This window comes from Pogoniulus pusillus, chromosome 32 (genome assembly GCF_015220805.1).
Source record: "Pogoniulus pusillus isolate bPogPus1 chromosome 32, bPogPus1.pri, whole genome shotgun sequence".
NCBI classification, from domain to species: domain Eukaryota; kingdom Metazoa; phylum Chordata; class Aves; order Piciformes; family Lybiidae; genus Pogoniulus; species Pogoniulus pusillus.
Genome location: NC_087295.1, coordinates 10,957,311 through 10,980,516, shown reverse-complemented (window position 1 = coordinate 10,980,516; position 23,206 = coordinate 10,957,311). Strand labels below are relative to the sequence as shown.

The window sequence follows — 23,206 nt, the reverse complement described above, 5'->3', positions numbered from 1 at the left end:
AATTGTGCAGACCCTCCCTATGGAGGCAAAGATACGCTTGGAAGGGTCTCAAGGAATGCCTGCTGAGACTTCTAGATGTGCCTCACACCAACCTGACTTCATTCCCTTGACATCCAGAAGGGCAGAGTTAAACTGTGTGCACATGTGAAAAAGAGGGAACTCTGCTTTCACCTTCCAAAGAGGTGACAAGGTGTTATGTTTGTCTCCTGGCCTCTTGCCTGTCAGTTTTATTCCTGGAGTGTGAGGCAGAAGGATGTTGCTCCCTCTCCCTAATTAGAGGCATGCCTGTTAGCAGGCAGCATCTAGTTGGCATAGAAACAGCTTTTCTAGGCTGCAGCCTGTGCTGGTCCTCCCCAGCCCTCTGGGCCGTGCTTAGGAGCTCCAGCAAAATGGGTTGCAGCACAGCAGATGATGCCAAATAGCCAGCCAACCCATGTTAAAAGCGTGCTATGCTCATCCTATGTGTCAGAGGGGAAACAAGTTTGAGTTTTCTGGTGCTCCTTAGCTGTTTCTCGTTAGCATCTCATGTATTGGAGAGATAATGCCCAACTAATCCATTTCTCCATGCATTTTCAGTAGAAGAGCTTATGAGGAGAGCATGAGGGAGAGTGAGTAGAAATAGGATAGTCTGAGTGTTTGTACAAGCTTTGGCAGACCCCAAGTGCATGCAAACTTCCCTTCAGACTGAAGGAAGGGAAGGACCCCTCTCACCCTGCTGCCATCACCATGGAAGCTCCTCAGTAGGAGGCAGATACATGCAGCAGGATAGCAGAAGGAACTGGAACAGCTCTGGGCATGGGTCAAAGGAGAAAGAGTCCCAGTGTGGCTCCCCTGTGTTGGAGGCTACAGAAGAGCATGTCCTGCAGCAAGAAGTGTCCTTTCATCAGCCTAGCCAGCTTGTTACCATTAGCACACAGCTACTTGGTCCCAGTGTGGCTTCCCTGTGCTGGAGGCTACAGAAGAGCATGTCCTGCAGCAAGAAGTGTCCTTTCATCAGCCCAGCCAGCTTGTCACCATTAGCACACAGCTACGTGGTGGCCACCAATGTTGCGATAGAGCAAGAAGCAGCTATTGTGTTGTGCCACTTGATTGCACAGCTCGGTAGGGAATGAGCCTTCTGACTTTCTGTACAGTACAGGGGTGACTCTCCCCCCATCCCCTGCTATTTCTAGGTAACAATGCTGGGGCTGAAAATGAAAACATGCTAATGTCTTTGTTAAAGAAGATTCCATATTTTAAAGTATAAGAGGATTGTGTCATGTACTCCAGAGCTTGAGGGTATGAGCTGCCTAAAATGAAAGTCTGCTTTCCAGTCTTGTCTGATTTGTTACTAATATGTGGAAAATGAAGGGGAGGGTTCCAAGCTTATCTGAGGGCTTGAGGAACAGGCTTGGCTGCACTTTTCTGGCAACATCTCTGATATAAGGGTAGGTGAAAAGCAGTATCATGTGATAGCACCAGCACAGGAGAGGCATGGGGCCAAGAGGTGTGTGCCTCAAAGGGTGGGTGTCATCAGGATGGGGGCAGGGTTTTTTTCCAGTGCTGCCCAGTGATAGGACAAGAGGGAACAGGCACAAGTTTGAATATAGAAAGTTCCATCTAACCATGAGGAGGAACTTTACTTTGAGGGTGGGGGAGCACTGGAAAATGTTGCCCAGAGAGGTGGTGGTGTCTCCTTCTCTGAAGCCACTCAAAACTCACCTGGACCTCACTTGTCTGTCATCCTGGGCAACCTGCTCCAGGTGACCCTGCTCTGGCAGGGGGTTTGGACTAGTTGATTTCTAGAGGTTCCTTCCAACCTCTGAGAAAGAGGCAAACCCTGATTCTGGTCTGATGTCACATATCTAGAAACCACTTGAGAAATAAGAAACATCTAATGGAAAAATATATTTGGACTCATAATTTGGATTTTGGATTCGTGGTCAAATAGCAGTGGCACCTGTCTAGCTTTTTCTCTCTCAGTCCCTGGTCGTCTGAATGCTCTTATCTGCCTTTCACTCAGGAAAAGCTAATGATGTCTTAGCACTCCAGGGACGTGCTGTCTTTAAGGGCCAGCACCAGAGATTTGCAGCTATAACTGCTAGACATCAATACCCACTCACTCCTCTTTTCCTGCCCAGTGCTAAAGTCTCAGTAAGAAATGAAACCTCCGTGACTGTCTAAGCTTTCACTTCAGCCTCTTGCCCTCAGAAAACCCTCTAGAAACTAAGCTTTGTCCTGCCCACAGCAGCCTGCTCTCTCTGCAGTGCCCACCTCTGGGAAAGCACACAGCAGGGCTTAGGAGAGCAGCAGCCCTGGGGTCAAGCAGCTCTGCCCAAGGAGGCATAACTGAGAGGCTCAGCCACGCTTCCATTTAACTTCATCTGCTCTCCACATCCTGCAGGCTGCTATTTTCCCTGCTGCTCTGGGGCAGAGGAGAAACGAGGTCTGCTAACAGCACTAAAGCTTACTTTGCATAAGGTTGTACATCACGATGCAGCCCCCGCCGCTCAACAGGCTCATGAACACAGCCAGTTGCTTCAGTTTCCTTAGAGAAGCTGGCATTTTTCCTCTCTGGAAAGAAAAAGGGAAGATATTTGCTGTAAAGGAAGAAAGCTAAAGGGTTACTTCCCTCTGCCCCCTCCCCACCTTTCCTCAAAGCCCTTTTGCAAGCCGGCCTGAATGAAAGCGCAGCACACAGGCACCAGGCTCCCTGCACGCCCAGAAGGAAAGGTGGTGAGAACAGAGCAAACCGGGGCCCCGGCTGGCCTGAATGTGTTTATTCAAGTTCTTTTAGCGATGCCACCACTTCGCTAATTGCCGAGAAGAAAATGACCTCCCCGGTGTGGCCGGGGGCCAGCGCCAGGGCGCATTGTGGCGGGGGGCTGCCGGTGCCCGTTCGCTCGCTCGCACACTGCCAGCATTCAGGCTCCGGGGACAGCATTTCTCTCTCGAGTAAACCCCTCCAAAGTAAACACGCTGGCGGCAGCGCTGGATTTGGCCCGGGGTGGGACGGGCCAGAGCCAAGCCAGCGCGGTGCCAGCAGAGATAATGGAGCCCGGGCGTGCATAGGCTCTTGTGCTGGTTTTTTTCCCAAGCTGTGGATAAACAGGAAGGCTCTTGCAAGCTGTTTTTCTTCCTTCCTGCACCCCCTCCCCAGCAGCCCCGGCTTGCCCTTTGAATGAGTCACAATTCTGGCATCTGAATGACCCAGCAGAATAAGGAGCACCCCTGAGAAAGTCAATCCAGCAAACGCTTCCATGGTTTGGGCAAGAAGGGAGCTGTGTGGCCTGAAGAGCCTGAGCTAACGCTGCTGCCCACAGCATCTCAGCGGCGTTGCGTTGCGCCGAGCCATGCAGTGGGCGAGCAGCACTTTGCTGCGGGCGGCGGCAGGATGGGGCTTGACTGAGCAGCTGAGCACCAGCTTCTGCTCTCCCGTCTCTCGCAGCTGGGACGGTGGGGAAGAGTGCTACTAATAGCAATTGAAAACGAAAGAAGGCTTCTCCTTGGCATGCAAGCACACAGGCATCTGAATACTGGGGAAGCTGCATGGGATTGGTAATCCCAAAGGCTTCATGCCTTGCTCCTTGTGCTGCCCTGGCCTGACAGAAGTGTTGCACTCAGAGAGAGATGGTTAATAAAGCCAGGCCCCAACCAGCCAGAGACCTGTGACCTGAGCATGGCTGCTGGAGTCCTGTTGTAAAAGCCACCTCTAACATCCCTCAGGTGTGTGTTAGTCAGGGGCTGCTCAGCAGGCAACCACAGTTTGGAGAGGGTGGAGAGGCAAATGTCAGGACTGCTTCCCATGGTGGCTGGGTCAGGGTGACAGAGGCAGCCTATTGCTCACTGCCGTGCTGACATACCTGTATGTCATCTCCTGCATCCTCAAGCCTGAGGGAAACCATGAATGCAACCCAGGTACAACTTTCATCTACTGCCCTGTCGGCACTAGTGTTCAACAGTAACAATGGAGGCTGTCCCTCAGTCAAAGGCTTTCCTTCTTAACTGGTCCCCTTGCTTTTAAGACCTCTTAATATTTATGTTTGTTGCTTAATGTACTTCAGATTTATGCCTGGCTACTAATGGTAACAACCCAGAGAAGCACATGAGTATTATCTGTGGAGCACAGGTCTTCTGAGGAGTGGCTGAGGGAACTGGGGTGGTTCATTCTGGAGAAAAGGAGGTCAAGGGAGACCTTCTCAATCTCTACAACTACCTGAAAGGAGCTTGGAGTGCTGTGGGGGTTTTGTCACTTTTCTCTAGCATCAAGTGATAGAGGAAATGGCTTCAGGTTGCACCAGGCAAGGTTTAGGTTGGATATTATGAAAAGATCTCTTTACTGGAATTGTGGTCAGGCATTGGAATAGGCTGCCCAGGGAGGTGATGGAGTCACCACCCACAGTCTCAAGTTGTGCTGGGGGAGGTATAGGCTGGATGTTAAGAGGAAGTTCTTCACAGAGAGAGTGATTGGCATTGGAATGGGCTGCCCAGGGAGGTGGTGGAGTCGCCATCCCTGGAAGTGTTCAGAAAGAGACTGGATGGGGCACTTAGCGCCATGGTCTAGTTGGTTGGACAGGGCTAGGTGCTACGTTGGACTGGATGATCTTGGAGGTCTCTTCCAACCTGGTTGATTCTATGGTTCTATTCTATGGTTCTTTACAGCTAATGAAGTTGAAGGTGTTCCATAAATGTGGACTTCGGGACATGGTTTAATGGCCATGGTGGTGTCGGTTCGATGGTTGGGCTGGATGATCTTAGAGGCCTTTTCCAACTGAAATGTGTCCTAAATGTCTCTAAATTGTGCCACTGGTAAAGTTAGTCACCATCCCTCCCCCTCCTGATCTGCTTCTCTGATGAATTTTCTTCTTTGCTTGCCCTGGGGAACTCAAGCAGCGTGAGAAGTTGCAGCAGAGGAAGTAATGAGTGTGTTTTTGCAGAGCAGCGGTGGCAGTCATTTCACAAGGGCTGGTGTTTGCAGCTTTCTTGAAATAACAACTTATGATATTGTCCCCTCCTCAAACTGCACAACCTGGTTAGTCCCCAGGTCTCCTGTAAACCCCAGGCAGACAGAGGGAGGACCTGACAGCAACACTACGTGAACAGGGGAAGAAAAGGAACACAGGTGGTAATTCTGGATTGTGGATCAAATATAACAGGCTGCAACCTGTAGCATTTGGCTTTGCCCCTTCCAAAGCTGTGGCCAGGCAAAGTTTGCTTTCCTTGATGAAATTTTGGGTAATTGAACACAAATGTCTGGGAGTGGAGGCTGCTGCTGGCAGTTTACTGAGTAACAGTGGGAAGATGTGGAGCTCTTGCACCAGCAAGAAGGTTTTAACCAAGGCTCAGGGGAGCTGCCTAGCAAAGGGCGGAAATGAGAGGCTCTGCAAGTTGCAGTCAGTGGGTTTGAGGTTGGGTAGGTCTCATGGTCTGCTTGCACCCAAACAAAGGGGATGGAAAGTACAAGGAGGTTTGTGCTGATCAGTCACGTGTGAGCACACGGCCTCCTTGCCACTGCAGCTGGTTGGTGGTGCTGAACACCCTGCTCCTTCCATGCCAAGACAGTGCCACCCAGCACGGGAACTTGGCAGATGAGAAATGGTGAGCCCAGTAAGTGCTGCTGCCCTCCCAGCTGCTCTTGACTTGCTGTCCCTGCCTGCAGCCATGGCCCATTGCTGGTCCTGGTGAGGTAGGGACCTGGTGACTGAGGCACACCCAGGCTGCACAGCCCTTATCAGCATGCAAAGGGTTTGCTGTTGTAACAGAGAGAGCGTTTCTATTGCTTGCTTTCAGTCACATAGAATCACAGGATTGCTTTGGTTGGAAAAGACCTTTAAGATCATTGAATCAAACCACTCTTTAACAAGTCTGGTGCTAAACCATGTCCCTCAGCAGCACGGTGGCAAGCCTACAGGCTGGACCACCCCGCCTCCAGGCTAGCCTTTGGTGCTCTCCTCCCACTTGTTTCTCAGCTGTCTTTCCAAGCCAGTCCAATGAAAATGCATTGTGGAAAGAGGTTCGGAGCTTTAACAAGCCTCTCAAGACCTTGCAAACCTTCTCTTTGATCCCACAATTCTCTGTTAGCTTCCAAAGGCAAGGTCAGAGGTATCTGTGGAACCCAATGCACGCCTCATAGGGAAGCTACTGCTCCCTCCCCTGCCATCATGGTCCCTTGGGCATGGTTGTTATAGAATCACAGAATCATTTCTATTGGAAATGACCTTCATGATGATCAAATCCAACCATTCTCTAGCTCTACCAAGTCTGCCTCTTTGAAATGCCTCCAGGGGTTGAGATTCAACCACATCCCTGGGGAGCCTGTTCCAGACTTTGAGAACCCTTGTCCAGATACTGCATCTAAATTCTTCAGCATCCCTTGGCACGCAGCTGCTGCTGACTTCTGAATGATGACACTGGAGATACTCTCAGTTTGCACAAGACCCAAATGCAGTAAGGAGTTGTTGTCTTCAAGGATTCATTGCTAGGATTTCTGCCCTCTGGCCAACTATGTCTGCTTCTCCCACCTGTTGCTCTGCCAAAGTACTATGGAGGCGTCTTGCTAGGGAAGGGAAGCAGAGACATACCCAGAGGCACGCCTCCTGTCCTCAGCCTTTCTGAAGACTACTTACAGCTTGCAGATCAGAGGCTGTTAAGGGGAAGGACCAAACCCTCTCAACTTCATTTGCCACAAAGTGAGTAGGTGTAAGACAAAAGCTTTTAGGAGAATCTTAGTACAGATGCATAAGGAGGGAAGTTGCTATCTGTGACAGAGATCTCCCCATAGAACCTGTTCAACCACTAAAAAGTATGCAAGTCAACTGGTGGAAAAACAGATTTCTTCACAGACAGTAATTTAAAAAGCAGCTTCCAAGCTATGCTGTTCTGCAAAAAAAACCAAACATTTTTTCCCTTCCCCTGTGCTATTTGCAGCAATAAGAAAGATGAAGAGGAGATTAGCACAGACAAATCCACTAAGCCTCCAGTTACCAAAAGCAAGACACAAAATCATCATAAATAGAGTTCTCCACAAACACATATTAAACCCAGAGATTCCTAAAATGGGCAATGTTCAGTTTGTGCCTTGAAAACAGTAAGATGTGGTGAAGAAGGTAGGATTGAGGCATGACTTTGAAACTAAACAGGACTTGGGCAGTTAACAGCAAGATTTAACCAACCCAGAGACGTGGAAGACTCCCAGGGTCACATGTGAAATGTGCAACAATAAAGTCTGGTCTTAATTAGACTTTGTTTTCTTCACAGAACAGCTTCTAAAAATAGGCTGGGCTTAAGAGATTCTCTCTTATTTCAGCAAGTTCAGACTTTTCTGGTTTGGTGTCTGAAAGTCATGCAGCAGAGGTTTGTCTTGGGCACCTCCACACAGGGCAGGCAGCGGTAAACGAAGGGCGCTTTCATTAAGCCACAAACATTCATTTTACTTGCCCCAGTCCTGAGCAAGGGAGCTGGAGCTGCAGGTTCTTTGGGGAAGGCCTTGCCCTGTCTCCCTTGCCCTGTCTCCCTTGCCCTGTCTCCCTTGCCCTGTCTCCCTTGCCCTGTCTCCCTTGCCCTGTCTCCCTTGCCCTGTCTCCCTTGCCCTGTCTCCCTTGCCCTGTCTCCCTTGCCCTGTCTCCCTTGCCCTGTCTCCCTTGCCCTGTCTCCCTTGCCCTGTCTCCCTTGCCCTGTCTCCCTTGCCCTGTCTCCCTTGCCCCGTCTGGCACTACCAAACTCTACCAGCACCTCCAGCTTCTGAGGGCTATCTCAGACCAAAGAGTAAACAATAACATAGCTCCAAAATCAGAGAGAAGCAACTTGATCCATGTAAACTTGGTGTGATTGGTGCTGGCTATCTCATCTGGGCCAGTGCCTACCCACCTGGCCAAGACAACATACTCTCGGGCCACCTCTACAAGCAGCTAGGAGCCTTGAAACCACTTTTAACCACTGTAGTCCTGAGGTGTTGGCATGACACACTAAATATCTGTGGTAAAAGCCTTCCAGTAAATTAACTTAAAACTGCATCAGTAGGCCTGAAGATGGCTCTGAGTGTCTAACTTCACAGAACTGCAGAAAGGGTTTGGCTGAAAAAGAGCTTTAGGAGGACTGCTGAGAAAAGCCTGTAGCAATAGGACAAAGGGCAATGGTTTGAAACTGCAGGGTAGATTTAGGTTGGACATTAGGAAGGTGTTCTTTACAATGAGGGTAGTGGAACATTGGACCAGGTTGCCTGGGGATCCAGTGGAGGTCCCATCCCTGGAGATATTCAAAGTCAAACTTGATGGGGCTCTGAGCAACCTAGTCTAGTTGGAGGGAACTCTCACTAGAGAGGGATCAGACAAGATGACCTTTGAGGGTCCCTTCCAACCTGATGAATTCTGTGATGCCATGATCATAGAGTCCAACCATTCTCTAACTCTACTAAGTCTGGTGCTAAACTGTGTCCCTCAGCACCACATCTTTGGCTGCTCAAAACACCTCTATGGGTGGGGATTCTACCATCTACCTAGGGAGACTATTCCAGTGATTGAGAATCCTTTCTGTGAAGAAGTTACTTCTCCTGTCTAACCTAAACCTCCCCTGGTGCAACTTGAGGCCATTTCCTCTCAGCCCTTCTTCAAGGGGGAAGTATAGGCTGGATGTTAGGAGGAAGTTCTTCACAGAGAGAGTGACTGACATTGGAATGGGCTGCCCAGGGAGGTGGTGGAGTCACCATCCTTGGAGGTGTTCAAGAGAGGACTGGATGAGGCACTTGGTGCCATGGTCTAGTTGACTGGATAGGGCTGGGTGCTAGGTTGGACTGGATGATCTTGGAGGTCTCTTCCAACCTGGTTGATTCTATGAACTGTTGTCTAACCCTTTTGCGATGGAGCTCTTCCCTGGGCTGGTAGAATTTGAGATGACTCCAGGTTCAGCTTTTCTGCAATGTCCCTCAGGCAGTCCTAAGTCACTGGAGATGAGGGTAATGTCATGCAAACCATGCACAAGAACACACTTGTATTTCATGTTCTTGCTCTTGTGCCCACCCATTGATCTTGTAAGATCTACAAAGCAACTGCATCTGAGCCAATTTCTATACTAATAACGCACCAGGACAACATGTTACAGACACCTTCTTGACACTCACTCTCTGTAAAACACCTTTGTCATCAGTACTGTCACCAAGGAGAGCACAGTACAGCAGACCTGTTCCAAAGGGCCATCATTTCAGCAGATCACAGAATGATAGAAATTCAGAGGTTGGAAGGGACCTCCAGGGATCATAAAGTCCTACCTCCCTGCCAAGACAGAATCCCCTAGGGTAGTTTGCACAGGAACACATCCAGGCAGGTTTTGAAAGTCTCCAGAGAAGGATACCCCACAACCTCTCTGGGCAGCCTGTTCCAGTGCTCTGCCACCCTCTCTGTAAAGAAGTTTCTCCTCATGTTGAGGTGAAATCTCCTATGTTTCAGTTTGTACCCACTGCTCCTTATTGCTGCACACCACTGAAAAGAGATTGGCCCCAGCCACTTGACACCCACCCCTCAGGTATTTATAGACATTGATCAGATCTCCTCTCAGTCTTCTCTTCTCCAGACAAAACAGCTCCTAGGGCTCTCAGTCTCTCTTCATAGGAGAGATGCTCAAGTCCTTGTGGCTCTCCACTGGACTCTCTCCAGTAGGTCCCTGTCTCTCTTGAACTGCAGAGCCCAAAACTGGACACAGTACTCCAGGTGTGGTCTCACTGGGGCAGAGTAGAGGGGGAGAAGAACCTCCCTAGACCCACTGCACACACTCCTTGATGCACCCCAGGATGCCATTGGCTCTTCTGGCCACAAGGGCACATTGCTGACCCATGCAGAACTTGCTGTCCACCAGGACTCCAAGGTCTTTCTCTGTGGAGCTGCTCTCTAACAGGGCAACCCCTAACCTGTACTGGTGCCTATTGTTATTCCTCCCCAGATGCAGGACCCTGCACTTGGCCTTATTGAATTTCATGAGGTTTGCCTTCACCCATCTCTCCTGCCTGTTCAGATCTCGTTGGATGGCAGCACAGCCATCCCCCCCCCCCAAGTTTTGTATCATCAGCTAACTTGATGACAGTCCTCTTTTCACAGACATAGTCTGAGTGTACTACTGACCCTGGTCTTGAGACATAACAGCACAAAGTGTGCCCTCTGACAACATGACAACATTCTTGACAGTGAGAGTGGTGAGACACTGGAACAGGTTGCTCAGGAAGGACTTGAACATCTCCAGGGAGAGGGTATCCAAGGCCAGGTTGGATGAAGCCTTGAGCAACCTGTCTAGTGGAAGGTGTAACTGCACGTGGCAGGGAGGTGGGAACTAAATGACCTTTAAGGTCTCTTTCAACCCAAACTATTCTATGAATCTATTTTCCCTTTGCCCTGGTGAGACCACATCTGGAGTACTGTGTCCATTTCTGGGCTCTCTATGTCATGAGGGACAGTGTTCAACAGAGGCTATGAGGACAATGAAAGGACTGGAACATGTCTGGTGAGGAAAGGCTGAGGGATCTGGGAAGGTTTAGCCTAGAAAAGCCTGAGGGGCTAAATATCTCAAGGATGGGTGTCAAGAAGGAGGTGCCAGTCTCTTTTCAGTGGTGCCTAGTAATAGGGCAAGGAACAGTGTGTAGAGGCTGGAACACAGGAGGTTTCACATTAACACAAATAAAAGCTTCTCTCCTGTGAGGATGCTGGAGCAGGCTGCCCAGAGAGGTTGTGCAGTCTCCTTCTCTGGAGACTTAGAAGAGCCACCTGGAAGCATTCCTGTGTGACCTGCCCTAGGTGACCCTGCTTTGGCAGGAGGGTTGGACTCAATAATCTCCAGAGGTCCCTTCCAACCCTTACCATTCTATGATTCCCAAATACTGGGCCTCTGCATGTCTGTTCTGCTCTCACCAATATATCATGGACTCTTAGTCTGACTGTGAATGGAGAAAAGTTCTATAAGTAGAGGTAATGCTCTGGTTTTTCACAGTGGTGGTTCTCTAGAAGCACTCACAGGGAGCAGGTTAGCATGCAGGGAGGCAAAATACCTTTTCAGCCACCTTTGAAACGGTCACTGCAAGGATCTCCTTGTGGCTGGGTTCTAGAAAGGTGTAACTTGACCCTGGTTAAAATACTTTGAAGCCACAACTCTGTGTAATAAGATTACTGGCAAGCCAGGAAGCTATGATAAGTTTATTCTCTGCCTTTGCTGCTGGCTAATTAGCAAGGAGAGTGAAAGCAGCCAACAGAGTGATTAAGGGCTCTGAACAGCCACCTTATTCTTGTAGTTGTATCCCATCTGCTGGGACACATGCTAGGACACAGGTGGCTTGCTCAGTTTGCACAAAGACATTTTCATTTCCTTTTTCTCTTCTTGTGGTTGCTCTCACTTGCATATTTCTATATCTGACTTCACACATCTTCTGTACTGCCCTGTCACAGTATATTGCAGTCTATTTCCTTGTGTGCTCTACAGCCTCATAGCTTCGTCCAGCTGGGTTGTGGTTCTTTTCCTCTTGCCTGCCTACCTTCCCCATTCTGCATGTCCCTCTTCCTTGCAGACCACTGCACCACTCCAGTGCCAGGCAGATACAAACAGTGGGGCCACCATTCCTGTTATTCCAGGAGCCTCCTCCCCTGGTTTATCCCTCTGCAAAGCAGTGTCTGATTTCTAACTGCAGTTAACAAAGGCAGGTACCTAAATACTATTTTTTTTTTGCTTTTCTCCCAAGTTGCATAGGTGCTCCATGCCAGTTAGCTCAGTCTTTGTGAAGGCTAGGCTTGTGTCCCATTCCAGCTTGACAACCCACTCCAGGTCACCCCCCAGGACAAGCAGAACTGCCCATGCTGAAACATGAGAGGTATCATAAAAAGAGAGGCACAACTAGGGCACGTTGTTGGAGAAGCACAATAATTATACCCACAGTCTGACCCATTTTTGTTGTTATTAGAGCACAGTGTTATAAGTTAATGTCTAATAACCTGTCATCAACAGCCCTAATGGTATGTTTCTGTAATGGCACATGGGGGATGCAGGGGAGAAGTGTGAATATTCACCTTTTTGTGTTTTAGAGGTGAAGCACAAAAGATTTAAGAATTCCTTAAGTAGGGCAAATGGAAAGGTTGTATCTAAGGTAGAAGAAGACAAGATCCCTAGAATGTATGGTTTTAACAACGAGTGGCTTACCTAAACAAGCTACAGGACAGCTTCTTGGCTTCTCTGCCTCTGGGAGTGAATGAGATCACGAGAGCTGCAATTTAAGGTTCAAAAGAATCACTCCACGCTATACCTGTGCCTGCCCACAGCCTGCATCACAGCCCAGCTTCCACACGGGCACCTCAGCACAAAAGAATCACAAAGAGAAAGAGCAAATGCAGCCTTTTGTCTGGTGCTGGCAGGATGAGAGGGAACAGCACTCAGGGCTTAGCAGGAGCTTAGCAGAGGTGGACTGTCAAGCCAGGGAGGTTTTCACAGCCTGATGTGTATATTCTGCAGGTAGCTTCCTAGGACAGGTTCACTGAACCTGCAAGGTAAGCGATCAGTGAGAAGCACCAAACCATTTCTCATGGAAAGATCAAGGAGCTTGCAATGCCTCCTGTGCAGGGATAACTACTTCCCTCTCATGCCAGTCTGTGGCTATTTCTCTGTGTCAAATATATTAATGATGCCAAAGACACTGACAGGTTCTCAAAGCCAAAACCAATGATGTCTAGAATGTATGGTTTTAATGATAAATGGCTTACCTAAACAAGCTATAGGACAGCTTCTTGACTTCCCTGCTGCTGGCAGTGAGTGCCATTTCTCTGTGTCCAATATATTGATGATGCCAAAGGCACTGACAGGCTCTCAAAGCCAAAACCAATGACATCTAGAATGTATGGTTTTAACAATGAGTGGCTTACCTAAACAAGCTACAGGACAGCTTCTTGACTTCCCTGCTGCTGGCAGTGAGTACCATTTCTCTGTGTCCAGTATATTAATGATGCCAAAGGCACTGACAGGTTCTCAAAGCCAAAACCAACAACCTATCAAGCTTTAAGTTCATTTACTAAATTCTGAGACAAGGAAAAAGCACTGAGAAGCACAATGAGCCTGTAATAGCCTTCATGGCAAATAGGTCACACTTTACCTAGTAAAGAGAAAAGAAAGTGGACACAGTAGTTCACAGAGGTAATGCAGCCATCATTGGCCTTGGAGCTGTATGTGGCTACATGAAAAGCTGGTCCCTGCCCAGAAGCTTACAGTCTCTAACTCCAATCCTGATAAGGCTTAGGCTTGCCTGTAGTCTCACTAACTTCAATTATAGAAGCCACATGCATGCATTAAATAGGCATGCATTAGACAATGACCTAAAGGAACTGAATGCCAGGGCAGGCTGTCACAGGGAAAAAATATTGAAGGAATTAACATAGTGTAAATCATATGATGCTGTCCCCTTGTAATGCTTCTGCTTATGGAATTGAGAGGGTAGAAGATCTACTCTGCTGTGATCAGCATGGAGTCCAATTTACAAAGCCTTTAAAAATATCAGCAGAGCTGGGAAGGTTTGCAGCCCTAAGGTCAAACATCTTGTCAATATAATGCCTTTTATGTGATAGTATTGTTGCAATACATACTTCTGGCAGTTAACAACTTGTTCTTATTCATACTTCCTACTGAGAAGCCAAAATAAACACAATCCTGTCCTAAATCCCCTCAGATTCTCATATGTAGTAAGCTTATTTCAAGTACCTATCTTTCCACACCTCCCCCCCCCTAAGAAGGACCCCTCCTTCAGAAAATGCTGACCCTCCCTTTCTTCTAAAAGTCAAGTCCCTTTGAAATAATTCAGCACTTAAAGCCTAAGGCTTTGAGGAAAACTAATTACTTTCAAACATCTTGGACACCTGGATGGTTTCCAGAAGTTGGTCCTTGCCCATATGAGCAGAACTGGTTCAGTATCAGTTAAATCTGCTAACACAAATTAAGATCTGGGGGGAAAAAAACAACCTCAAACTCGTGACTTTTTAATAAGCACTGAACACCAAAATCAGCACAGGACCAACAGGGATTCTGACCTAGAAACACTCTATTCTCAGATGAAAGGAGAAAAAGAAGTTATAATGGGAGTGGGAGGAAGGAAGGAAGGAAGGAAGGAAGGAAGGAAGGAAGGAAGGAAGGAAGGAAGGAAGGAAGGAAGGAAGGAAGGAAGGAAGGAAGGAGAAAAGAAACCCCCATAATCCATGAAGGCTTCTGTTCAGACAGATCAGTTTGTTGATCTTTGCAGAGAGCTCTGCAAGATGGAAATGGAGCAAGTAAAAAGGTGAAGGAAGTGGTGGAACTTGACACACTATTTACACATGCAGCTTCTGGAGTCAGGCCTTTAACTCCATCTGAAGAGTAGATACTGATCTATCCACCCACCCTTGGAAAAAAAAGCAAAGATATGCTGGATGCTCACAAGACAGCTGGACATGAATCAGCTTCTCTTCCAAAAATGAGTCAGGGCAAGAGGAATTTGAGAGAATAGCTGACCACAATCCATATTTTCCTCCTCAGAACACGTGTGGAAAAAGTCTTAAGGGGGAAAAAAGTATCTCTGTTTAATGCTTTAAATGCTGTCTCTTTTTTATTCACCAAATCTGAGGTCCTTCTATAGCTCCTGATAGGGAAAGCATTGTTTTTTTCATTTGCTCTCATTTTGCAGAGCTGTGGCAGAAAAATGTGGAATCACTTCCCAAGAAGTCTGCACCAGCTTGGGCATTTGGCCTTCAGTGCCCTGGGCTGTGTCACAGCTCATGCACTATCCCCTTTTTTAGGCTAAAGCACACCAGCCTAGACAGGTGTAGCACAAGTCCAGGGCTGTGTCCTACAACGATAGCCCTAACCCAACCCTACCTTTAGGGATATGGATACATCCTATGGAGCTACCACTGTGCCCACTGAGGAGGTGTGAGGGTGTAAGAGTAGGACAGACACAGCACAAACCACACATTTGCATACTGGAATTAGGTGCTTTGTGTGCATTCAAGAGGGGATAACCTTTACAGGACCACTGTGTCCTATAAGTGGTAGGAGCTTTGCAACTGAGGCTGTTTTCTGGCATTTTCCAGTAGGTGTTTTCAATCACGGCTGCTAACAACACAGCTTCACAGACCACTTTGGGTTGGAAGGAACTCTAAAAACTATCTAATCCTATCCCACTGCCATGGACAGGCACACCTCCCACTAGACCAGGCTGCTCAAAGCCTCATCCAACCTGGCTTTGAACATGGAGTCCACAACTTCCCTGGGCAACCTATTCCAGTGTCTCACCACCCTCACTGTAAAGAATTCCTTTCTAATGTCCAGTCTATATCTCCCCTCCTCAAGCTTCAGGCCATTCCCTCTCATCCTATCACTACAAGCCTTTGTAAAAAGTCCCTCCCCAGCTTTCTTGTAAGCCTCTTCAGGTACTGGAAGGCTACTCCAAGGTCTCCTCAGACCCACCTTTCCTCCAGGCTGAACAAACTCCTCCACTCTTGCAGTGTGTTCCCACAGGGGACATATCTTATTTCCTTATAAACCTGATGCTACTTTCATCTTCAGATACTTGTTTGTGGGGGCTGTTGATCAAATGCTAGATTACCAAGGGCTAAATACAAGGAGAGGTGACAAATGTGGCATCCAGGAGACACAGAGGTGTGCCGTGATCCATCAGAAAAGGAACCAGGACAAGTTAGCGAGGAATCGCTGCTGCTAATGGCACTGGCAGGGATCCATGCCCACAGACTTCTTAAACTGAAGGCTGCAGAGGAAAAGGCTATGCCTTTGACCACAGCACACACTTTTTTTCCCTGTTTGTTTTTGTTTTCTCATTGCATGCCTCTCAGCTCTCCCTTGTGGGAATTAGGAAGAGCGATAAAGAGATCTCATCGCTTTTACAGAACATCACTCCCAGGGACCTCAGCTTAGAGAGAAAAAATCTCCTAGCCTGTGTGCCCTCTAATTTATCTGTGGCTTTTGCAGTTCCTACCACAGCAGAGCAGGCAAAGCAGAAAGACAGTGCTCCCAGGTTTCACAAGCAGCTCAGGGGCTGACTCACTGTATCACTGTGGCTAAACCCATAAACTTCAGGTGGCTCAACTCACAGGTAGAAAAATAAGTGACAAAACATTTCCTGGTTCCTACTTTGCTGGAAGATGGTGACATTTCATGGCTGCAAAATGCTCTGACCAGCCTCAGATGGAATTTAACTGAGGTATGAGCTTGCCTTTGTGTGGCACACGTGTGTTAGGAGGCAGGGCCATGTGTTCCAGGAAGAAAAACTGCAGAAGTATTTAGCAGCCTGGCATAGGCCATGTTGTAGGACCAGCAGAACAATTACAGCAGCCACAGCTGGCACTTACTAGGAAATTAAAGAAGGTGTTAACAGGTCATTAATACTAGGTGACTACCTGCCTTAATAGTCGCCAGGCATGAGGATGAGGGGGTGGTGGAAATGGTCACACCTCCTTCTCAGTCACTTTAGAAGGACGAGACCCTTATTTTTCATCACTTTGTAATCTCCTTGTTTACTGCCCTGGTGGAGTCTCTTCCGACTGGCTCTTCTCTCCCTTGCTAGCTCTCACACCAAAGGCCCCACAGCTTCTGGCCAGGGAAGCTAGCAGCTGCACCTGCACCCACCCCAGGAGAAAGGCAGCCTCGGCTTGGGAGCTGTCTCCCTGCTGTTCAGAGCTGCCTCTGAACACCTCTCCTGAGCGCATGTTCCTACTTCTGAAGGTTACCTTGTCTGCAAGGCACCCCCCTCTGTTTACAGCACGCTAGATTTGCTCCCTCACAACTTGCTCCTTGCCTTTCCTGTGCAGGCAGATGGCTGGAGGAGAGAAAAGCAACTCATTTCCCTATTCCTTGACAAACACAAGCTCTCTAGAGCAGACAGATGCCTTAAAGTCAGATCCAGGGCATCAATTCATCCTTTGGGTTCAGCTGTGGTGCACAAAGCATTTGCTGGCTCTGGTCTAATGCTTTTTGACATTGTCAGGCCCCCTTCAGTGAACTGCTGCCTTGTAACCAAGATGACAGCAAGTATTGTTCTACACTTATTAATACCGTACGTGCTATCTTCAGACTGACATGTTCCAAGGCCAGGCATCAGCTGTGCTCAGCTCTGGCTCCAAAAAAAACCCCACTCAGACAAGGGCACAGACCTCCTTCTGCTAGTAAGTAAAGAAACACATAAAAGCATGCCTTTACCATGCTGCTGCCACCCCTTTTCACCCCTTTTTTACTCTTTCAATGTCACTTTTGAAATGATTTTACCTTTTTCATGGGGGGGAAGGAGGGCTGTGTCTTAAAATTTGAAGCACCTACATCCCTGCACCCTTCCCTTTTTGGCTTGTCCTGGCACTCTCAGCCCTGTCTACAGTGATGGTACAGATCATAGAATAAGTTGGGTTGGAAGAGGCCTCAAAAGCAGGGACAAGAGTGACAGGCTGCTAAAAGCCACATCCAATCTGGCCTTGAACACCTCCAGGAAGGGGCATCCACAACTTCCCTGGGCAGTCTGTGCCACTGTCTCACCACCCTCACTCAAGAATTTCTTAGAATCATAGAATCAACCAGGTTGGAAGAGACCTCCAAGATCATCCAGTCCAACCTAGCACCCAGCCCTAGCCAGTCAACCAGACCATGGCACTAAGTGCCTCATCCAGGCTTTGCTTCAACACCTCCAGGGGCGGTGACTCCACCACCTCCCTGGGCAGCCCATTCCAATGCCAATCACTCTCTCTGTGAAGAAATTCCTCCTAACATCCAGCCTAGACCTCCCCTGGCACAACTTGCTCATCTTCAGTCCAAATCTCTTCTCTCCCAGCTCAAAGACTTCTGTTTGTTGTCAGGTTTTCTTTCCCTAGTGTTCTTTCCATTTATCCCTTTCTTTTCTTGGATGCAAACTTAAATTCCACAAATCTGAGTCTAGAAAACAGCTAATTAACTTCAGGAATCCTTTTTTCTCTCTTTTATTTTTTTTTCTTGAATATAGGGAGGAGCAGGGAGGTCATTCTGCCCCTGTACTCTGCACTGGTTAGACCACACCTTGAGTACTGTGTTCAGTTCTGGGCCCCCCAGTTTGGGAGGGACATTGAGATGCTTGAGCGTGTCCAGAGAAGGGCGACGAGGCTGGGGAGAGGCCTTGAGCACAGCCCTACGAGGAGAGGCTGAGGGAGCTGGGATTGGTTAGCCTGGAGAAGAGGAGGCTCAGGGCAGACCTTATTGCTGTCTACAACTACCTGAGGGGAGGTTGTGGCCAGGAGGAGGTTGCTCTCTTCTCTCAGGTGGCCAGCACCAGAACGAGAGGACACAGCCTCAGGCTGTGCCAGGGGAGATTTAGGCTGGAGGTGAGGAGAAAGTTCTTCCCTGAGAGAGTCATTGGACACTGGAATGGGCTGCCCGGGGAGGTGGTGGAGTCGCCGTCCCTGGGGCTGTTCAAGGCAGGATTGGACGTGGCACTTGGTGCCATGGTCTAGCCTTGAGCTCTGTGGTAAAGGGTTGGACTTGATGATCTGTGAGGTCTCTTCCAAACTTGGTGATACTGTGACACTGTGATATACATGGGTTTGGGTTTTTTTTCCCCACTACAGCCACTGTAATTTTCTACCATTTTTAAAATGCTCAGCTTAATGGGCTATGTTTACCCAGTCAATAAGTTGATGATGCTCATGACAGGACCAGAAGTGTTTGGTTAGCAGCAGGGAGGAAAAAAAAATCAGTAACTCCAAGCATTTGGCAGCTTTGTAGGCAGGAAATCATTTGTATTCTCTGGTTTAAATCAATGACCTTCTTTTCTTTTCTGCTCCAACAGGAAATTATAAACTGTGTGAACACTATTTGCATAGTGCCTTCTGCAGTACACTTGTATATGTCTGGGCAATACAATATGTTAACCCCAGCTGTGCTTCTCTGAAGTCCCCCTCAGAGAAACCAGCATTTTAGTTTTTCATCTGCAGGCATTTGTCTTTATGAGAAGTGGAGGCAGAACAGAGCAAGATGTGAAAGGAGCTACCTCTCTGCTCCTAGTGGCACTAGTAAAAGATGGAGGCATTACTATGTGATAGCAGGGTTGTGTATGAAAAAAAATGCCTTCTTTATGACCCAGCAAGATGTTACATTTTCAGCGTGACAGACAGAAACTTGCTACTCCTACACTAAAGCTGCAATTGCACCTTTGCATCTTGCTTGTCAGAGCTGCTCTACTGTGCCATATATGGTTTGAAAACACTGCACCTGTGCTTAAACCCAGCTCAGCATTACAGAGCTTGTTTGTCAAAGTTTCAGCCTTCTTCATCCTGCCTTTCTGCCTATACTCAACACTGGTCAGGCCACACCTTGAGTGCTGTGTCCAGTTCTGGGCTCCTCAATGCAAGAAAGATGTTGAGATACTGGAAGGTGTCTACAGAAGGGCACCAAGGCTGGTGAGGGGCCTGGAGCACAGCCCTGTGAGGAGAGGCTGAGGGAGCTGGGGGTGTGCAGCCTGCAGAAGAGGAGGCTCAGGGCAGACCTCACTGCTGCCTACAACTACCTGAAGGGAGGTTGTAGCCAGGTGGGGTTGGGCTCTCCTCCCAGGCAGCCAGCAACAGAACAAGGGGACACAGTCTCAAGTTATGCCAGGGGAGGTATAGGCTGGGAGGAAGTTGTTGTCAGAGAGAGTGATTGGCATTGGAATGGGCTGCCCAGGGAGGTGGTGGAGTCGCCATCCCTGGAGGTGTTGAAGAAAAGCCTGGAGGAGGCATTTAGTGCCATGGTCTGTTGATTGGACAGGGCTGAGTGATAGGTTGGACTGGATGATCTCTTCCAACCTGGTTGATTCTACGATTCTATGATAAATGCACTTGAAAAAGCAAATGAAACTGCCACCTTGTTTTGCCGTGCTGATGGAAAGCTGTGCCAGGAAGGTGACGTTCTGAGAGAAGGCAGTGTTGAACCTGCCACTGAACTTGCCTGACTTTTTGTGCTGCTCAACTATTTCTTAGCAATGCACAAGAGCTGACATTCAAGAAGACAAGCTAGTCACAGGAGATAGAGGAGGTGAGGGGCCCTTTTTCCTATGTTCCCCTGCAGTATGATGCCAGTGCAGCCCCACAGTCTGGGATTCTCATCTGTGGCCAGAGCTAGGAGTTGCAGCTTGCAGTAGCAGCAACTGGCACTGTAAGACTCCTGGACCTAAGCACCCCTTGATGTGCTTATCTTCAGCCTGTCCAGGAGAATGACAGGGTAAAGCAGTCTGAAAGGCAGGATTACAGCCCCAGAAACTACCAAGGCCTCAGTTGTCTGCACTGACATTAAATGTCATAAAATGTAGGCAGTCAGATTTCTCTGCTTTACTTTTGCACATGACAAGCCCTTTCACAGTAGTTCTCAGCATCCCTCCTGTGCTGCCAATGCCACTGGCACAAAGCTGTAGTCATTAGGTGATCTTTGAAGTAGATTTATTAGTTATGTCACAAATCTCCCTCCCTGAAACAAACAAGATAGGAAAACTACTCAGAGTGACTGAAGCAGAAGTAGTGCACAATTCTTGCACTCCTGCTTTTGTTTCCATTACTTTGCCAGATGTAAGGTTCCTATCCTGTGACCCCACAAGCATTTCTGTCCTTCCTACTGCAAACTACATGCTTGTTAGGGTTCCTCCAGAGCTTCTGGCTGCTGGAGCACCCTTTTTGTTTCTAAAATTTGCTTTTCCTGGTTGAAGGGAACCACCAAGAAACTGAGGTGTCTCTCCTTCTCACAGGAGACCACCACAGAAGGGTTTAGGTCAGAAAGGAGCTCTGGAGGTCACTTTGTCCAGTTCTTTCTTTGCTCAGACAAGGCTGCCTACAGGCAGTTGCCCAGGACAGTATCCAAATGGCTACTGAGTATCTTCAAGGATGAAGACTCCCCGGGCAACCTGTGCCAGCACTTAGTCACCCTCACAGTGACAAAGTGTTTCATAATGCTCAGATGACACCTCCTGTGTTTCAGTTTGTGCTCACTGCCTCTGGTCCCACCACTGGGCACTGCTGGAAAGAGCTTGGCTGTCTCTTTTTCACACTCTCCCTTCAGCTATTTTCACACATTGCTGAGATCCTCCTTGAGCTTTCTCTACTCTGAACAGACCCCAGAAAGCAGAGTGCTAAATCAAAGGATGAATTGGACAGTTATTGCTCAGCTGACTTTCCTCTACTGAGTGAATCAGAAGTAAATGTGCCTTGCTGTTATTTTCCTCCCTTCCCCATGCATATATCTCCTGAATGTCATTCTGTCACCTCTTGCCATGGAGCACAACATACCTGGAATCCTTCCAAATCACAACAAAAAATGCTTTAATCTGGGAAGACATGCAAATAGAATAGCTCACACCAGAAATATGAACTGGTTTGGTTAGTTTTGGGGCTTAAGACTGATTCATGAGTGATTTATGATTACATATGAAGAAAACATAATCAGAAGCTGAGGAGTGATAGTGGTGTATGTACAAAGAGATCTGCTTCTGTTAGACATGGGAAGGTATGGGCCATTATCTAATTCTTTTGAGGTTGTGAAAGGTGTGCTATGTGACTAATTAATTTCACTAATATGTGACAAGCAACTTTCATAATGGAAAAAATTGCTTTGCTAGATAATTTGGGATTTAACAACTTATCATAGTTGTTCCCCTCCTAAGGGTGTGTATTTTCCACCATGCAGATAATTGGTATGGAATAAAAAAATCCTGATGGATTCAAAAATCTCTGGACTCAAATGGACTCAAAAAGCTGTGTGGTGCAGCAGACAGGCTGGAGGGAAGGGATGCCACCCAGAGGGACCTTCACAGGCTGGAGAGGTGGGCACAAGCCAACCTCATGAGGTTCAACAAGACCAAGTGCAGGGTCCTGCACCTGGGTTGAGGCAATCCGAAGCACAAATCCAGGTTTGGCTGTGAGTGGCTGGAGAGCAGCCCTGAGGAGAGGCACTTGGGGGTGCTGCTGGATGAGAAGCTCAACAGGAGCCAGCAGTGTGCACTTGCAGCCTGGAGGGCCAACTAGAGCCTGGGCTGCATCAGGAGAAGTGTGGCCAGCAGGGCCAGGGAGGTGATTCTCCCACTTTACTCCACCCTGCTGAGACCCCACCTGGAGTACTGCATCCAGTTCTGGAGCCCCCTTTACAATAAGGATGTGGAGATGCTGGAGTGTGTCCAGAGCAGGGCCAGGAGGATGCTCAGAGGGCTGGAGCAGCTCTGCTGTGAGGACAGACTGAAAGAGTTGGGGCTGTTCAGTCTGGAGAAGAGGAGGCTCTGAGGTGACCTTATTGTAGCCTTCCAGGATCTGAAAGAGACCTACAAAAAAGCTGGGGAGGGACTTTTTAGGCCATCAGGGAGTGACAGGACTGGGGGGAATGGAGCAAAGCTGGAAGTGGGCAAGTTCAGACTGGATGTGAGGAGGAAGTTGTTCAGCATGAGAGTGGTGAGAGCCTGGAATGGGTTGCCCAGGGAGGTGGTTGAGGCCCCATGGCTGGAGGTGTTTAAGGCCAGGCTGGCTGAGGCTGTGTGCAGCCTGCTCTAGGGTAGGGTGTCCCAGGCCATGTCAGGGGGGTTGGAACTAGATGATCCTTGTGGTCCCTTCCAACCCTGACTGATTCTGTGATTCTGTTCTATGAAAAATAGCATTTAGTTTCAAAACAGCAGTTTGTGGATTCTTGGTTTTTTAACGTATACAATCTATGGTCTTTGAGATATTTGCTCAGCTGGCAGTTATGTATTTCATGTGGCCTCTGCTTACAAAAAGAAAAATATAATTCCTCCTAGAGAAAGAAGCAAATTACCCTGCAGGAAAGGGAGGTTTAGTGCTATGGTGTTCAAAAAGGCTCAAATGGATATTCAGCTCAAGAGCTCTGTACTGAATTTAGAGCACAGATTTACCACCTGGCTCTGTTCTTGCACTGGGCTTAAATGTCCTGCTGCATTCACACTGAAGTGAAAGGGATTTGCTGTAGAGGTAAAGAGCAAGACTCACTCTCATTTGAGTTTAATACAGGGTAATGACTTTGCTGAATCAGTAGAGTAATTCTTGATTTATACTGCTATGGGGAAGTGTAAAGTCAGATTAAGAAGGCACCTCAAAGTGACAGTGTTGGGATGTGTACTTCATGTTTGGTAAATGAAACATCTGGAATAAAATGCACTATTTACTGCTCTTACTATTCTCCCTGGAAGTGCATTATGAAATGGATTGTGTTTTGAGAGGTTTTTTTAACCCTTATAACATTTGTAATGGGG

At 48.0% G+C, this 23,206-nt stretch overlaps 1 protein-coding gene across 3 annotated transcripts in view; it reads right to left on the bottom strand.

Moving 5' to 3' along the window:
- The window catches only part of LOC135189355 (cytochrome c oxidase assembly factor 1 homolog), a 72,628-nt gene that overhangs the window by 8,396 nt on the left and 41,026 nt on the right, over positions 1-23,206 (bottom strand). For 2 of the 3 annotated variants that reach the window (XM_064169610.1, XM_064169612.1), the window contains exon 1: positions 2,451-2,528. Coding sequence is in view for 1 of the 3 variants with exons in the window: in XM_064169611.1 (XP_064025681.1) it covers positions 2,451-2,544 (94 nt within the window). In the remaining 2 variants the exon portion in view is untranslated. Of the gene's footprint in view, positions 1-2,450; positions 2,554-23,206 lie in introns of those variants that run through there. The other variant, XM_064169611.1, reaches the window with a different exon arrangement.